General features: G+C 46.2%; 6 protein-coding genes across 6 annotated transcripts; 3 read left to right on the top strand and 3 right to left on the bottom strand.

Annotated features, from left to right (window-relative positions):
- Positions 1–11: 11 nt before the first annotated feature.
- DFL_000881 (uncharacterized protein) lies at positions 12–3,726 on the bottom strand (the record flags this gene model as incomplete). Its single annotated transcript, XM_067638597.1, has 10 exons — positions 12–548; positions 603–854; positions 903–1,258; positions 1,320–1,511; positions 1,569–1,698; positions 1,750–2,253; positions 2,309–2,767; positions 2,837–3,416; positions 3,483–3,526; positions 3,604–3,726. 10 exons carry the CDS (start codon positions 3,724–3,726, stop codon positions 12–14), a joined length of 3,177 nt encoding a protein of 1,058 aa, XP_067495437.1.
- A 4,232-nt stretch (positions 3,727–7,958) lies between these two features.
- DFL_000880 (uncharacterized protein) lies at positions 7,959–8,802 on the top strand (the record flags this gene model as incomplete). The annotated part of the gene is made up of 4 exons (XM_067638586.1): positions 7,959–8,079; positions 8,154–8,212; positions 8,318–8,436; positions 8,520–8,802. 4 exons carry the CDS (start codon positions 7,959–7,961, stop codon positions 8,800–8,802), a joined length of 582 nt encoding a protein of 193 aa, XP_067495436.1.
- Positions 8,803–9,763: 961 nt separating this feature from the next.
- On the top strand, positions 9,764–10,493 carry DFL_000879 (uncharacterized protein; the record flags this gene model as incomplete). The annotated part of the gene is made up of 4 exons (XM_067638574.1): positions 9,764–9,815; positions 9,876–10,047; positions 10,130–10,324; positions 10,385–10,493. The coding sequence occupies 4 exons, from the start codon at positions 9,764–9,766 to the stop codon at positions 10,491–10,493; spliced, it is 528 nt and encodes a 175-aa protein (XP_067495435.1).
- Positions 10,494–10,538: 45 nt separating this feature from the next.
- On the bottom strand, positions 10,539–11,623 carry DFL_000878 (uncharacterized protein; the record flags this gene model as incomplete). Its single annotated transcript, XM_067638563.1, has 2 exons — positions 10,539–11,231; positions 11,297–11,623. 2 exons carry the CDS (start codon positions 11,621–11,623, stop codon positions 10,539–10,541), a joined length of 1,020 nt encoding a protein of 339 aa, XP_067495434.1.
- A 243-nt stretch (positions 11,624–11,866) lies between these two features.
- On the top strand, positions 11,867–13,056 carry DFL_000877 (uncharacterized protein; the record flags this gene model as incomplete). The annotated part of the gene is made up of 3 exons (XM_067638550.1): positions 11,867–12,166; positions 12,255–12,900; positions 12,962–13,056. The coding sequence occupies 3 exons, from the start codon at positions 11,867–11,869 to the stop codon at positions 13,054–13,056; spliced, it is 1,041 nt and encodes a 346-aa protein (XP_067495433.1).
- A 668-nt stretch (positions 13,057–13,724) lies between these two features.
- On the bottom strand, positions 13,725–15,018 carry DFL_000876 (uncharacterized protein; the record flags this gene model as incomplete). The annotated part of the gene is made up of 2 exons (XM_067638539.1): positions 13,725–14,771; positions 14,839–15,018. 2 exons carry the CDS (start codon positions 15,016–15,018, stop codon positions 13,725–13,727), a joined length of 1,227 nt encoding a protein of 408 aa, XP_067495432.1.
- Between the last annotated feature and the right edge of the window lie 1,338 nt (positions 15,019–16,356).

Here is a 16,356-nt window from a genome sequence, read left to right as displayed (position 1 = left end):
ATGATACCCCATCACTTCGCGGCTTTGACGATGATTTCGTCTGCTGTATGCAGCCGCTCAATTTCAACGCCAATCGCCATAACCCAAAGATCTCTTTCCTGACGAGATCTAGCCTTGAATACCATCGATTTACCAGTCGAACCCAAGGCTGTAACTCTCTTAACTTTAGCTCTCTTTCCTCCATCATCCTTAGACCTGATCGATGTATGCTTGGCACCGTGCCAAACAACGAAACAAGTCATGACATCTTCGTCTGTAGTCATCCACCCATCTTCGTAGACACGGGGTAAAGCATGGCGGCCAGGATTATTGCTATCGAATGTCTGATTATGATAAAGTAGTTGGCTCTCTGTTGCAATACCGCTGTATACATATGCGTCTCGAAGTGAAACTTCTTGCCGTTTGAGTTGGTGAACGCAGTCGAGAGGCTCTCCAGTATACTTCCGGACTGTGTTATTGAAAATCAAAAGTTTTCCATGACAAGCGACTACATGGTACTTCTGAAAGGTAGCGTGTCGGGTCTGCTTTTGATACAGATGTCCGCTGTACTATACTGGTTGTTAGTTGGCTTCAATACAGAAGAATGTTTCGGAGAGGCTTACAGTAAGTGTGCGGCATGAAGAGATGCCGCAAACGTTCCATATTAACGGCGAAGATCGGGTGTTCTGAACCTCCCACTTCTTCCCGTACTGGCCGATGAAGGCTTCCATTTCCTCGTCGATTCGCAGCAGGTCGAGGTTTTCGTGGCGGGTCTCCTTAAGAATAGCCACGTCCGCGCCTCGCCGTTTCTTCCAATATATTATGAGATCCGCAAGTCTGTGCATCCACTCGTTCCGAGTTTCTAGGTCAAAAGTCTATCAAAAATTAGTAAATTTCGATAACTGGGCATAGGAGTGTCATACTTGAAGTCTGATTATGAGACCACTGGTTAGAACAATCTCGAACGTCCTTTCATTATCTAAAGACTTCACTTGTCCGTCAGGTTGGTTCGAATTTGGCATATCCCGGTGAAAATCGGCTTCTGCACCACTCGGGACTCTCCGCGGGAGGTTTTCGGTTCCAAACGGTCGAACATGGTCGATTTTCATAAGGTCCACGAACCCGTCAGCCCTCAGGACAGAGTTCACTTTCCGTTCTGCTTCGTTATACGCATCCTCGTCCTTACGCTCTTGAAACGCGGCATTCCCGGTCCTCATCCAACCGACCTCGCCGTCCTCAATATGGTAAGGAGATACGGCATATATCAGTGGGATGGTTTCTATTGAGAAGCACTACATTAGCTCCGTATCAATTTGGGCCGGGAATCGTGTGACTACTACCTATTATATGATCCGAGTCAGGCACCTTATCACCCTGCTTAGGAGGAAGTTTCGGAGGAGGTGGAGGTAAGGCTCTTGCAGGTTTGCAAAAGCATAAAAGGTTGTCATGGGTGTACCAGTAAAGTCTCTTGTAGAAGATTCTCCTTTGGTCTTTACCCATTCCAGATGTTAAACGGAGTAGGAAGCCCTCAACTATGCCTCTAGTTAGCGTGTGCGATTTTCCTATACTATTGAGAGGGCAACTTATACCTGGTGGAGGTTCGAGAACAGATCTTCCATTTTCTGATATGATTGAAGTAGGATAGTGGACTTTCGGGCGTAATTCTAGCTCATGGGTTTTCTGCATGGCCATCGAACCATACATCTTTTTCTCGTTCATCTGATGAAAAAGTTAGCCGGTGGTCAAGGAGGTGTTCAATATCACACCTACCCCGTGCACCCATTCAAGGCGGTCATACCGCCTCCATGCCAACCCAAGTCTATCATTTTGCTTCCAAAGTCGCACAACCTCCTCCCATTCTTTATTTCTACTGAGTAGCTGGAGAGACGTCCGCATGATGTACTTAGAAACCGTGCCGTCGTCCTTATTCTTCCTTATTTCCTGTGAGATAGCCTCATCGTCGACGTTCTTTTTTGGGGTATCATCGAAAGGGTCTACTACTCTAAGGTTCATTGATAGGTCGGGGACATGCACAATCAAATTTTCCGGTCGATTCCACCCTAATGCATTGCGCAAGAAGGTGTGCCATTCTACGGATGAGGCTGCTGCCCTTGGTCGCATCAAGAAGATAATCGTTCCACGTTTGAACGGAAGCCATAAACATAAAGTCTTATCGAGTGAAGAAAATAAATTGACGTGTGTCTCCCTTGGATTGAGAGGGATTTCTCTTGTCGAATGCTTGGCTATTCTCTTGCGTTCGATTGCTGGGATGGTCTGTATGGGTTAGCAAATTTTGCACTTGAAAGATTTGTACTTGCTAGATGATTACCCTGCTCTTGTGTATCTTCAATGTGAGAGGGGCATCGTCCTCTCCAGTTTGTCTGCAGACGACCACGAACTCTCTCCACTTCTCGATAGTCCTTGTCTCGATATGTGCCATCTCATTTTCGTCAAAATCTGGAGATAAATCCGCCAACGTTGTCTCAACTCGAACAAGCATAGTGGCCATCTTGACAATCTCTCCCTCCCTTGATTTCCTGAGCGATCTTCCTTTCGGTATCGACCGTCTTCTAGATGCATGCGCGAGCTTTCTCTGTAGTTCCTGGTCCCGGCTTAGGACATCATCGTTTGTTTGAAATCGTACCAACCCGGTGGAAACTTTATCTCTTGTCTTCTTCGGAGGCGGGTCCGGCTCGGCAATTGCAACTTGGGCCGAGAGTGGTGTTGATTTTGAATGCTTTAACGCAGATTTGATGGGCTTCGCTGCACTGTTCGGTTCTTTCCGTCCCTGTCGGTTATGGGGCAAGAGGGATGAGAGTGAATTGGTAGGGTCCGGCGTTTGGGTTCTTGTTCTTACCAGATTGGCCGTACTATTTAGTTCCTGGCTTGTATCCGTGGATTTCATCGTCGATAACTGACTTAAATCCGACTTCGCAGCCGATGCTTCGGGTATCGCGCGTTTCGAGAAGTCAAGCTCATTGGATGGACCGCTGTTGGGCGACTGTTCGTTTGACTCTTCGGAAGATGGACTAGCTTTCGGAGATGTTAAAGATTCGCTCGCTGTATGAAATGAATCGCCGCTCAGATTCCCGCTGCTGCCTGGTGGCCCAGATGACCGTCGCCGTACAATCGGTATATCCAACCCCAGATCTTGGCTTGCTGTCTGTGGCGATAACGACGATCCCCCCGGATCAATCGTTGAACCCATGGTGGCGCCCATCCGTGATGATTCGCCGTTTGTGGCGAGACCTTCCGCTGCAAGAGGCGTCAAGTCCGGCTTCGTCCCGAATCCTAGGGATGTAAGCCGTCGCTTCCTGGAAACATTGTCCTCCGCTACCATCCCAGCCTCCTTTCTCGAGTAGTATCCAGTTATGTGCCGTGTATACCATGATTGCTTGTGCACATTAAGCCAGCCTTTTGGTACAGGTCCTATGAATCTGTACCGACGAGAATTATTAGAATATATTTTCATATGGTTAAGTCTAATTTGGAGGGAAACTTGCATTCTCCGAGTTGTTAGGTGTAAATGTTCCGGGGTTGCATGGTGCTAGACATCGCATCGTCAGCCTTATTATAAAAAGAGTGAAGCATACGATTGCTTTTAGGGATAAAAGTAGTCCGTACCAGCCTATGTGCCGTGTATGAAGAAGGGTCGAGGAGTGTCGGGGTTTCGTATCCTAATTCGCAGCCGACTTGAATTTGGGATTCCGCCGCAAAGAACTGGGTATCGTCGTCTGAGTCCGCCATACGGTTCTGGTCTCACAACAACACCCTCTTGGTAAACAAAGTAAAAGACGTGTATTGACGTTCTCCTAGAATCGAGTCGAAGTATTGTGTTTGAGGGAAAGAAGTTGTGGTTGGGTCAAAGAAGACGGTCTAATGGCTAGCATTCTCCTGACCAGACAAGCGCAAAGTTAGAATAGGAAGTGGGCAGGCAAGGTGCACTTTTTGCCTTGTGAAAACGAAATGATGGATGGTGACGTGCAGGGAGGTTGACTCGGATCTCAACCTTGATTCGATTGCAGCAGTGGTGGCTGGGCTTGGCTCTGGTACGGTCGGCCCAGGTGGAACAGAATGTTCGAGATCTCGGGCCGACTGGCTGTCAAATTGCGTCCCCAGCTTTGTGGTTAATGATTGATATCAATTATAATTCCCGCACCTGCACTTGACGCTTTTGCGTTCCCGTCTCATTTCAATCAGCTATCGATTCTATTCTTAAAGGGCCCGGTCGAACAGGCTAGCGCTAGGCTATAAGGCGGTCTAGAACCAGAACAGTGTATTACTGAACTAGCGCTAGAACTAATCGGATAACTAAGCTGAGTACCCTCCACAGAGGACGCTTAAGCACTTGCGCTTCATATAAATTTACGTCCATAAAACGAACTTGGCTTTGAATCTACTAGAATTATTCGAGCCAACTTGATCGAAATAGCTAATTAGAATGCTTATATACCGAGGAAATGAATATCAGGAATGGGAAATTTGGAAAGCTGAATTATAGGCGCCAGACTACTCGAACCTCGCCAACCAGTGTATGCAGCGCACAGCTGTACACAATCGTTAATATAAGATCGGAGTTTTGTCCATTCAAAAGGTTATAACAGCCAACCCATTGGGAGAAGATCTAGATTTGCTGTAGGCTACTACTTATCTATATACTTGGTTTTATATGCTCCCCCTAGGTACTTTCTTGAATATTCTTTTTATAAATTGATAGAATGTATCAAGGTTATTCCCCCGACGTAAATTCGGCGCTCCCTTCCAGTTTCTCAACACCCAGTTGCTTTACCATGTAAATACGCGCATGCATGTTCCCTGGTCTATTCCCATAATCACTACATAGGATTAGCGGAAGCACACACATAAACCTCCCTTCCGCTTCTGTATAAGGGTCACTTTGTTGATGTCCCTCGTGACGAATAGCTCTCTTAACTATCGATTCTAACACCTCTCTAACGTTTTGATGCGGCCTTATTTTTTTCTCCTTCGAGCAATAGTCTTCGTTAGACATATCTGCATCTTTATCCGCTAACATGGCTTTGTAATATACTGCAAATCTCCCTCGTCCATTTTCTTCTCTTATTATCTCCATATAAAGATCGCAATAACAGGCCCATTTGCCGTTTATTTTTTGTAGATGTCGTCGTTGCCATCTATGGGTAGACTCCCATCAATACTCATGGGTAGGATCATTGGTTCATCCAAAATCGGAGATCTGTTGAGAGCCATTGGCTGAGAATCGTATTCAACAACGATATCGATTTTCTCCATCTTGCCTTGCCTGACGGTACATGAGAAGGAGGATAGGTTGTGGAAGAGCCTGTACAGGTGGTATCTAGATCTAGATGGGAAACCATTCTCGTCTCCTTCATCGTCTCCTTCGTCTTCTTCTAAATGGTAACACAGTTTCCGGAGGAATTTGGTATTCACGATGACATCTTGCCAGAGGTGGCATGTCAGGCTGGCAGTTAATTAGTCGCCGAAGTCAAGGTACGAGAAGATTTGTAAAAGGGTCTCGATGGGGAGTTGGGCGCAATTGCAGGTGGTTCGTGCCATTGGAGAGATCATGTTACCCGCCGAAGTGAAGCTTGGGTGAACAGTTAACAGTTAAGGTATTAATATTAGAAGCCACAGATCAAACAATTAAGCTAGCAACTACTGTGTCGTTGGTGCCCTACATAAGTAATTCCTTAAATACTTATGTATCGCAAGCCTATATAAGATCCTGCGCAAGCCTAGACTTCGAGCCTCAAAATTAAAATACTTCCACATTATCCACAAACTTTCGAAATTTAGTGTTCTCCAAAAAATATGTCACAAAGCGAGTTAGCCCCATGAGCGCCAGCGGAGTCGAGCCTTCCTGTGAGGGGTCCGACTCCAGCGACTCCAGCATCCTTTCCTTTGAGAATGATTGTCTCGGCCTCAACGAGGCAAAATCACTCGTTCGAGAACAAGTTCAAGACGTCAGTTTCAGATACTGCCGGAAATGGCGTGCCTTCGTTGCCCATCTCGCCTCTCTTCCCTCTAGACCCAGGCTCCGTCATCTTAGCATTATTGCTTACAGTAAATTCCTTCCATTTATAAAAACGTTCCTCGAACTTCTTAAACACGGATTAGAAACACTTTGTCTCCTCGTGGATAACGCCGAAGATGAGCGTCTGAAAGGTCAGTATCCGATAGATAATGAAATAATGTTAAAGAATGCCTCGACACTTCGACACTTCGGCATACTGGAACGTGATGGTGTTCCTGTATATAAGGCAACCATTCTGGCCGGGAACCATGATTTCTCTTTTATCAGACCGATTCTAACGGCTTGTGATTTGAAGGAGGTGCCGATACCTATAGGTATAGACATATATGTACGTATCGATTCCGTTTACAAGATTTTTCAATCAAGGCAGAATCCCTATCACAAACCATATAAATTAAAATTTTAAATCCTATACGATGGCGACGATTATATAACTAAAGGAAATTTACCCCTGGATACTTTGGAGATATTGTAGATAGTACCGGAGGAGTGGCCAACCGTAGTATGGTGCATGGGATACGACGGGAGGTGGAGAAGCACTAGGATAAATTTGCGGGACGTGGTTGGAGCTCGGTCTAACAGACCAGGCCTGAAGTATATATGTTTCGAGGGGGACGTACGCAAAGAAGATAAATTTACATATGAGATTAAATGGAGGAACGGGGCAGTGGGAAGGAAGACAGTATGGTATCCGATATTGCGGTGGGCGGACTTTGGTAATTTAATAAGAGGCTATGGCCGGCGGTTTTCCACGGGGAAGGATAATAGGAGCTTGTTAAGATTCACTGAGAAGCATGTATGCTGTATTCAAATTAATCGTACTGCTCGCATTGGCTTATAATATATAACCTCGAATCCAGACTCCATTCCTGAAGTAGGGTCCAAGATGCATTGATGTATAGCTTAACTTGAAGGGTTTTTTTTTGCCCGCCTAAGACATATAGTGTTCAAAGCAATTAAGACGCCTTAAGCGCTTTATAAAACGTCTTAATAATTCAAAACCGATCCGACAAACTCTATGGCAGTCAAAAAATATTCGAAATATCTAACAACAGTAGATATTGCTTAGTCAGCGCAACAAGGACTAAAGCAAACAAGTTCTTAGGTTTTTCACCTGGGTAAGTAGGGGCTTATTTACTGCTAACTGGGCACTTAATTGCCATATTTATCTTGTAGACTAAATGTTACTGCGAAGTACTATATGGAGTTTTGAAACTTTTTTGGAATTGTTTAGTTTTATAAATTTAAATTCGAAGACGGCGTTATAGTATATAGCGCACAAGGCGTCTTAGCAGATTTTCCGTCCCCAAAACTCCCAATCTCCCCGGTACTGACCTAAGTACTTACGTATAACAGCGGCTAGAATGCAATGCCACTCAAAATGTGATACTCAATGCAGTGCAAGACTTATTTCTATAGCTCTAGTTCTGGTCAATCAATAAATTGATCCTCTATACTGTCTGCAGATCTGAGGCACATAAGTGCTCAGTATATGTTTGCTTCACCGCATGTCCAGTCTCCGAACAAATATGCAAATTCGAATTCTGCCATACCAACGGGTCGTCTACAGGTGGCCCATCCCGCCTGTGGCTTCCCCCATTGACCGCCCAGGACCAATTCTTTGGAGCCATAGATGGTGTGATATGCAGCCTGGCATGATGGAAAAGCCGACTCACCGTCGGCTAGCGTGGCCCCCTGATGCTACTCCGCAGTTAGCTTAGAGTTTCTCTTCTCAAATTAGTACAGGGATTGGCAGGCGTAGCTCCCCCAGGACAACTGGACCGTTTAAAAACACGAAGCTTTGTCCAGTCCTGTAGCTTGACCCCTCATTCTTTCAGTTCTATAGAACCAAAATCCATAGTCCTTCACTCCCCCCATTATCCTTTTTCCGTAGAACGTGTCTTTTATTTCAGTAGACTTCATTCTTTTTGAAAAAGAATCCAAAATGTCGGAGGCAACAACATTCATTGACAACATAAAGGTTTCGTTCAAGGATGTTCCCACAACTCCCGGTGTGGACACCGTCAGCTTCCTTGGAGCTTCTGAGTCCCTGGTTGGACTCTTTGGTATGTCATATATGCGTGCAATACCATATTTCTTTCCCTCATACGGGCTGGATGCTAATATTTATACCCATTAGATATCCTAGGATCGACTTCTTTCGGCCCTGTCAAGTCGGATTTGAATGGAAACATTGCTGTAGGTCTACCATTATTGCTGCATATCCATCTGTTAATATGCAATTTATCGCTTTATTGGCCCAAGAATGATTACTTATTTTGGTTTATTTTCAATGGACTATAGAAACTCCAAAAGCGTTACGACGCCGCCAAGGATAAATCCGCGACCCTTCAGGAGCTCGTTCTTGCAGAACGGGCTGAGAAAAAGAAGGAAGCTACCGAAGGTCTTGTTTGGTTGCTCAGGTACGTGCCTTATAGTAGTTGTGGTCTAAAAAAGCGGGAAGTTAGCATTTGTATTGAAACTTGTACTAATGATTGCTTTGTAGAGGTCTCGACTTCACCGCCAAAGGTATCCGCCACAACCTCGAAAACCCAAGTGAGGAACTCGCTACCTCCTTCCAACATGCCTACGACGGAACTCTTAAACAATACCATAACTTCGTCGTTAAGGGAATCTTCAGCGTTGCTTTGAAGGCTACCCCATACCGCAAGGACTTCTATCCCAAGGTTGGAGAGGAGAGTAAGATCAAGGGGTGGCTTGAGGCTCTTGAGAAGAATGTCAAGATCCTCCAGGAGTTCTACGAAACCACTCCAGAAGCCAAGTTCTAGAAGAAGGGTTGAGAGTCAGATATCTCTAGAAATCTCGCCTTAGAGTTTGATAGCAATGCTTACCCTTAACACGCCTTGTGGAAATTTCTTTCCCTGCTTGATTGCTTTCTTTGCATCTGCTGTCTATAAAAAAAAAAGAAGCCTGACCAGTGAAGGGCAAAAACGCGGTACATGAATCAGAAAATATCGATGGGAAAGAGGGGGGAAAAAAAAGAAGGAAACACTTTGGGAGGAAACGCACTCACAAAACGGGATTCCTTTCTCACATGCTTGTACATGAATTCTCAGCGTTTTTATCTTCATCTCTCTCGCATTCGCATTTTTTCGTTCTATACGAGTTGCATGCCATACGATCATGCGTTATGATTCTCAGGGAAACCAAACGTCCTCTCATTCTAGCCGAAGTGAAGTGAAATGAAATGCTAGTATACGTATCCAAGTTCACATCATATTGTACCATGCGATGCCGCCTTAAAACGAGCCGAGCTGCTGTAGCTGGACGGTAGGACCTGCTCGAGCAGGCTTTTGCTATCCTAATTCAATTCCCAATCCTACCTTACTGCATTGATGATGAGACACACTCAGGTACTATTAAGCATGGAGAGCTTAAAGTTCCAGTTCGGCATGTTAGTAGGGTATCGGCCGGCCATGTCCGTCCGAGGACCCGTTAGTCTACCTCTAAACGACCCTGTTACATTTCTGGAAATTTCCCAATAGAGATCCTTCACCAACTTCGATTATCGTGGGTAGATTAGGGTATCTGCTATTCTAAATGCGACTCGAAGCTTATATAAACGGCCTTCAACCTAGCTTCGTACTTCAAATTGCCAACCTAGCCGGCCTTCAGCACCCAATTCTTCAATTGTCCCCTCCATTGGCCTACGAGATCTAGACTATCCTCCACAGACCGGCACCGATAGACCCACCTTCAATCCCCAACATACTCAACACGAAAATAGCCATGTCTAGTTCTACTCCATCACCCGGCATCATTAGGAAAGCCGCTAAAGAAGGTAAATAAACCTGCATGGATACGAATACCTGAGCAGTCTATAACTTAACGATTGCACCAGACGTCCCCGAAATCCTTGCCATGGTTAGAGAACTTGCTGAATACGAAAATGAACTCGAAAGCTGCAAAGCCACCGAAGAACTTCTTTACAAAAACCTCGGCTTCAACGGCGGCCCCGCATACGCACACACAGTGCTGATATGCGAAGGTGAACGAACTGTTGGGATGGCATTGTACGTCGTTTCCATTGAGTCGTGAGAATTTCCAATGTCCGTGAAGAAAATATGGTATTAATCGTATATACATATGATACAGGTACTTCTACAACTTTGGAACATGGACTGCGAAGCCAGGGATATATCTTGAGGATTTATTCGTTAGGCCCGATTACCGTGGAAAGGGGTATGGAACGGCATTGTTGGCTTATCTTGCCAGGCAGGTAAAGAAAATGGATGGCGGGAGGTTGGATTGGCAGGTCCTAGATTGGAATAAACCGAGCATAGACTTTTAGTAAGTACCTATCTCGAATCCATTGTGATGATTGCTAGTGTCGTGCTGACTTTAGGATAGTAAAAGCATAGGCGCTAGGCATATGGAAAATTGGTGGAATATGCGAGTCGATGGTGACGGTTTGGGTAAATTAGGAGAGCTGGGTCCTAAATTGGAGACCATCGAATAGACAGTCGTATATAATTTGATCAACGTGCATAGAAACCCCAACGCTTCAACTTCCAATAACACTTTCCGGGACCTTTCCTTCTTCCTTCTTTTTATCCAACCAATTCGAAAAGGCTGTAGCTTTACCCTTCGCCTTCCTCCTCCTCGCAGCTGACTTTCCGGATAATACCTTATTTGGATTCAATATTGTCCCTTCTGGCTCTCCCTTCTCATCCACCCCCTCGAAGTCCTCTGGGTCACCCGGGGTATGAAGCATCGTCGTTAACACTGGTGAGTACACCGCAACAAACTTCTCGGTCTGAGGCCTATACTCCAACATTGGAAACTGTTCCAGGACATGCTTCAATATCCTCCTCTGCATTCTCGCATTGTACATGTTCGGTCGTTGCTTCTTGGGCCCAACTCTCGTTTCCCGTGTGATGAACTTCCGTTTCGGCGGAATGGTCTTTCTCCAACCCATAACTAGCATTTCCAGTCTTTCAAAATCGACTGGTTCTAACGGCGGGACGATTCTTTTAAGGATCATAGACCGATGTCGCCATTTCATGTTCGCAGTTCTGCTAAGAGAGAACGGTTTCCCGGATACGGAGAACTCTGGGATTTCGGGTTCTATGGCCTTGATGGTTTTCCCAACCGCACCTTTGAACAGTGCCGACAGTTTCGGCGTCGTCCCCGGGGTCGCTGACCGAATGCGATTTGGGATGATAGGCGGCTCGGGCATAACTTCTTTAAGTAAAGGCTACACGATTTCGCCATTAGCCTGACAATTCACACTCTCTTCTCACAAATGACTCCATAGCCAACCTTCATTATCTGATGCTTAATCTTCCCCCTCCTCCCATAAGCGTGTTCCAAAACATTTAAAGTCCGCCATTTATCCCCATTATTCGCCCTCGTCAAAGTCGACAGCACCCTCCTCGCATCTTTCAACAACTTCGTCCGTCTCTGTTCATCCGCAACCTCCTGGCACTCCCTATACCTCTCTTGAATCCTCTTCTTTATCTGCTGTCGCGCGACTTCATCGAATAGACATGATGTTTCTCGGTATAACTGACGGAGGAGGTAGATTGCCTGTTGGGATTTTGTAAACTCGACGGGCTTACGGAGCACGATGCTCGGGAAGGATGACATGCGGGTGTTTTATTTAACCATTCATAGTACAAGTTGTCGTTAGAAGCTAAGAAAAAAGCTGGGTCGGCCGTCGGACTTCGAAGGTGGGATGAAATTCTGCATGGATATCATCGGCCTCGGTTGTCGCACTAATCCGGCTACGGCCCTTCTCAACACAAGAAAAGAATACCTTTTCACGAGGGCCCAGTTCGAAGCTCCCTCCCTCATCCCACTTCCCAATCCTCAGAGCAACATTATACAGCCATGAATACTTCAACCCTCGTAAGGCACACCCTCCGTGCCAGCGGCCGACGAGTCACAACATGCCGTCCATACGTGGGTACCCAATTCTCACGACGACTGGCAAGCACACTAGCCCTCTTCGAACAACGGGACGGTAAACTCCAATCTTCGGCGCAGAACGTCGTGACCGCAGCCAAAAAGCTAGGAAACCCCGTTGTTGGATTCGTAGCCGGTAAAGCTGCCAAGGAGGTTGCAGAGCAAGCTGCGAAGATTGAGGGTGTGGATAAGGTTGTTTATGTTGCGAATGAGGCTTATGAGAAGGTGCGTGTGTATTCCTCATATGCCGGGATAGAATATATTCTACCACAGCGAAGCTATGAATAGAATACTAAAAAAGAACTTCGTCTAGGGCCTACCGGAATCATACGCCCCTCTTGTTGCTGAAAATGCCGCCGACGACGTATCCCATATAGTATCAATGCACTCCGCCTTCGGCAAGAATGTCATGCCCCGTCTCGCTGCCATCCTTGACGTCCAGCAGGTTTCCGATGTCATCTCGATTGAGTCAGCCGATACTTTTGTCCGACCGATTTATGCTGGTAACGCCATTGCTACGGTACAATCTTCGGACCCCAAGAAACTTCTTACAATCCGTGGAACTGCTTTCGGAAACGCACCAGCAGGAAGTGGGGCAGCTGAAATCGTTGAAGGGAAGGATTCGAAACACCAAGGATCTGTAGAGTGGGTTGAGGAGAATCTTACGTTGTCCGATAGACCGGATCTGGATACCGCATCAAAGGTAGTCAGCGGCGGACGGGGTCTTAAGGACAAGGAGAACTTTGAAAAGATTATGATCCCACTGGCGGATTCCATTGGTGCTGCCATTGGCGCTAGCAGAGCAGCCGTTGACAGTGGATTTGCGGATAACTCACTGCAAGTCGGACAGACCGGTAAGGTTGTGGCGCCCGAGCTATACTTGAGCGTTGGTATCAGCGGCGCCATTCAACATCTGGCGGGTATGAAGGATTCCAAGGTTATTGCTGCGATTAATAAGGGTAAGATCATTCACAATCGATATGCCTTGGAATGGTACGATTTTCTAACAACCGTGTATAGATCCCGACGCACCTATCTTCCAGGTTGCGGATGTCGGTTTGGTAGCGGATCTGTTCAAGGCTGTGCCGGAGCTGACTGAGAAGCTGAAGAAATAGATATTAAATTTCTTCGTGATATCTAATCTTCATCTAGACTGTGTATATTGGGATTATATAGTATAATCTTCAGCAGGTTTTGGCAAATCACAGAAAAAGCTAAATTTTCATTCTTGAATTTGTTGAATTACTATTCTTTATTTGACTTTGGTGTTCGACTGCAAAAGTCGACTAGTGCTACAATGGCTGTATAGATAGAGGGAAACCATCATCAAGGAATGTTCGAAGGCTAGGTAAAGGGAAAAAAAACGCAAGGGATTAAAAGACCAAAGGAGAAGAAGAAAGGGGTGTAATATCTACAAGAAGAAGGTGAAGCAAGGGGAAAGAAGGAAAAAGAGAACCCATCCGTTTATAAAAAATCCGCTTCCGAACAAAACCCGCCCGTCATGGTGAAGGAAAATTAAGATTTACAAATTGATATTCAGGAAATGAATCCCGGAGTGAAGATATCTTTCTTTGGTCTCGTAATCGATCTGGATGTTTTTGCAAAGTCAGGAAAGCAAAAGACGAAACATGGTAATGGTAATCCCAGAGATCCGCTGCGCCAAGTCTGTAAAAAAGAGAGGAAATAAAAGATCTTGATTATGGTAATGTTGTTGTTGTTTCGAAGGGTGCATCGTATTTCGGTATGCTGGATGCTGTGGTACTTATCGGGAGAGGTTGGTGAATTAGTGACTGTCTTCGCCTCGACCAAGGACGAATTCGAGGAGAATGAAAACAACGTAAAGGGCTAAGAGGGCAGTTCCCATCCATCTCCTCCCACCGTAGAAGACAATAACAGTGAATAGAGCGGAGGAGACCCAAGTCATGATGATTTCGAATGAAGTGACCGAGTTGGCGAACTGCTTGAGGTCACCGGCAAGGAAGAGAACACCGGCACAGAGGGTAAGCAAAAAGATATTGCTACCAGCAGTATTCGCAACAACGATACCGCCCTGTCCCTTCCTTCCACCGACAACAGCGACGAATTTCTCCGGAAGAGTCGTGGCGAAAGAAAGGAGAGTGACACCGACGAGTGTATCCGACAAACCGAAGGAATCACCAATGGTTCCAACGCTGTGGGAAAGGACGTAGCCAGATATCGAAACGGTGACGAAACCGACGAGGAGCTGGGCGAAGTGGTAGGCGACGGAACGAGCCGGCTTTCGGGGACGGACATGGGAAACACTTGAACTGCGTGCGTGGCCGTTGGTTCCGTTGATCTTGTGGCTAAGGCTCGAAGATTTCCTGTGAACACGGAGTGGGATGGCCTCGACGGACGAACCACCATCGTCGCTGCTGCTACTGCTGCGATATCCCTCCATAACCTTCTTCATATGCTTTGCGGATTCTTCATCGTCGGTATCATCATCGGAGTCGGAATCCGAGTCACTATCGGAGTCCGAATCGCTGTCTTCCGGCGGGTCCACAACACCACGATAGATCCCCCACGCGATCGAGGCAATGTAAATGAAAAACGCGATGCAGAACAGCCATCCTCCAAATCGACCGAACTCAACACGATAGACGGCAAGGAAGAAACAGAAGACGGTTGTGATTATCGATAGAACTCCGACGTAGATCTTCGAGCTACGGTCAAAGTAGATGACCGGATCTTTCGAGAAGATGAGGCCGAGCGAGAAAGCACCGAGAATGTTGGATATCGAAGAACCAAGGATGTTTCCCAGGGCCAAGGCCGAGTTATTCTGGGCTAACGACGCAACAACCACAACGAGCTAGATCGACATAGGTTAGCGATGCCTGGTATACGTGTGATCCATGGACGTGCAGATTATTCCGTACCTCTTCCCATTCCGCACCTGCCGTGAGCAGACCTATCAGTGTCGCCGAAATTCCCAATTTTCGTGCTATAACAGCAGTATGGTCGACGAATTTATCCGCTCCATAGTCCAACAAGAACACTCCGGTAATAAATGCACAGGCGTTGAATATCAGAGTATCATAATTTAAAGCTGTTGCCATCTCTTGTATATACTACCAAGTATTCCGACTTGTGTAGTTTCCGAAGGGTGCGTAGGATGTTGTCTGTTGTGACGTGAACTTTCGACGATGACGATGTCGATGGGGGAAGAAACAAGGTGTTGATTTTTGGGTTTGATTTTTGGGTTTGTCTTTACGTAAACCTTCCAAACGTTAAAAGAGTAGAATTGCTGAGAATTAAAGGAGGTACGATGGCGATGAAAATACGGAGGGAATTCTTATAGAATATAAAGTACTAGCAAGTGAGGCGGCCAAGGTGGAAGCGGATGGTTCGGAAGCGGAAAGGCCAGGCGTACGACGAATCGACGATAGTGTTTCTTGACTCTTTACGGCTGCGATAGTCCGATCAATGCACGGGAAAAAGTGAGAGGAAGTGGTATTTCGTTTAAAGAACAAGAGAAAGAACGAATGGACGCGGATGGACTGCTGGGCGATACAGTTGGTTATATCGGACAACAGAGCAAAATTCCGCAGCTGATAACGACAGACAAAAATCGGACTGACTTACGAGGAACGAAGGGCAGAGAAGAAGACGATGAAAAGGGAAAACCACAAAAAGGGAGAAGGTCAAGGGGAGTCACGATTCCAGCACAGCACGTACTACTTTCCGTCAGAAAAGGAGTGATATGATATTAAACGGGACGCCAACTGCTTTGCCCGATTGGGCTGGCACCGGTCCACTTCTCACCGCCCAGATTACTTTGGACCCAACAAGCTTGCAGGGTGGATGAATCTTAGCTTTTTGTTCTCCGTGAGCGATACATATATATGCTATCTTCAGACATCATATTTACCAGGAAGTTAAATCGAATCCCCAAGGAGGCATGTGGCCATGATCGCGAACGTCTAAGCCTCCCGTCGATGTCATCAAAGCTAGATGCCTGGCATCGATCAAAATTGCGTCCCAATTAATCCGGTGAAGCACGAGGGACACGCAATTTCCATTCCCTGGCGCTGTAGCTTCAGGGGTCCATTCTTCCACCATCAACAGAATGGAAAGTTGAGGTGGGTCAGTTGCTTCCGGTTCACCTGCATGCATAGTCCATATCAAAGCTGCCACCTCCGGCTTTGAAGGGAAGGGAAAACAGGCGAACGCTTTCGCTTCTTCGCGAAGTATTTTTGGGCCCAATCACAGAATGCGAGAGGCGGGTTTACCATAAACATATCGGTTTTGTTGAGGTCGTGGTTGGCCGAATTACATCTATGACCCAAACGGGAAAAACAACAGCGTCAACACGTCATACCCCAAAACATACTAGACACATATCTGGACGGATAGCCTCGGTGTCACCGGTGATGTCAGGTAATGTCGATCGGAAT

This window comes from Arthrobotrys flagrans (assembly GCF_004000055.1).
Source record: "Arthrobotrys flagrans strain CBS H-5679 chromosome Unknown unitig_15, whole genome shotgun sequence".
Classification (NCBI taxonomy): Eukaryota; Fungi; Ascomycota; class Orbiliomycetes; order Orbiliales; family Orbiliaceae; genus Arthrobotrys; species Arthrobotrys flagrans.
The sequence above is the reverse complement of the archived record's forward strand: the minus strand, read 5'-3'. Positions and strand labels throughout refer to the sequence as shown.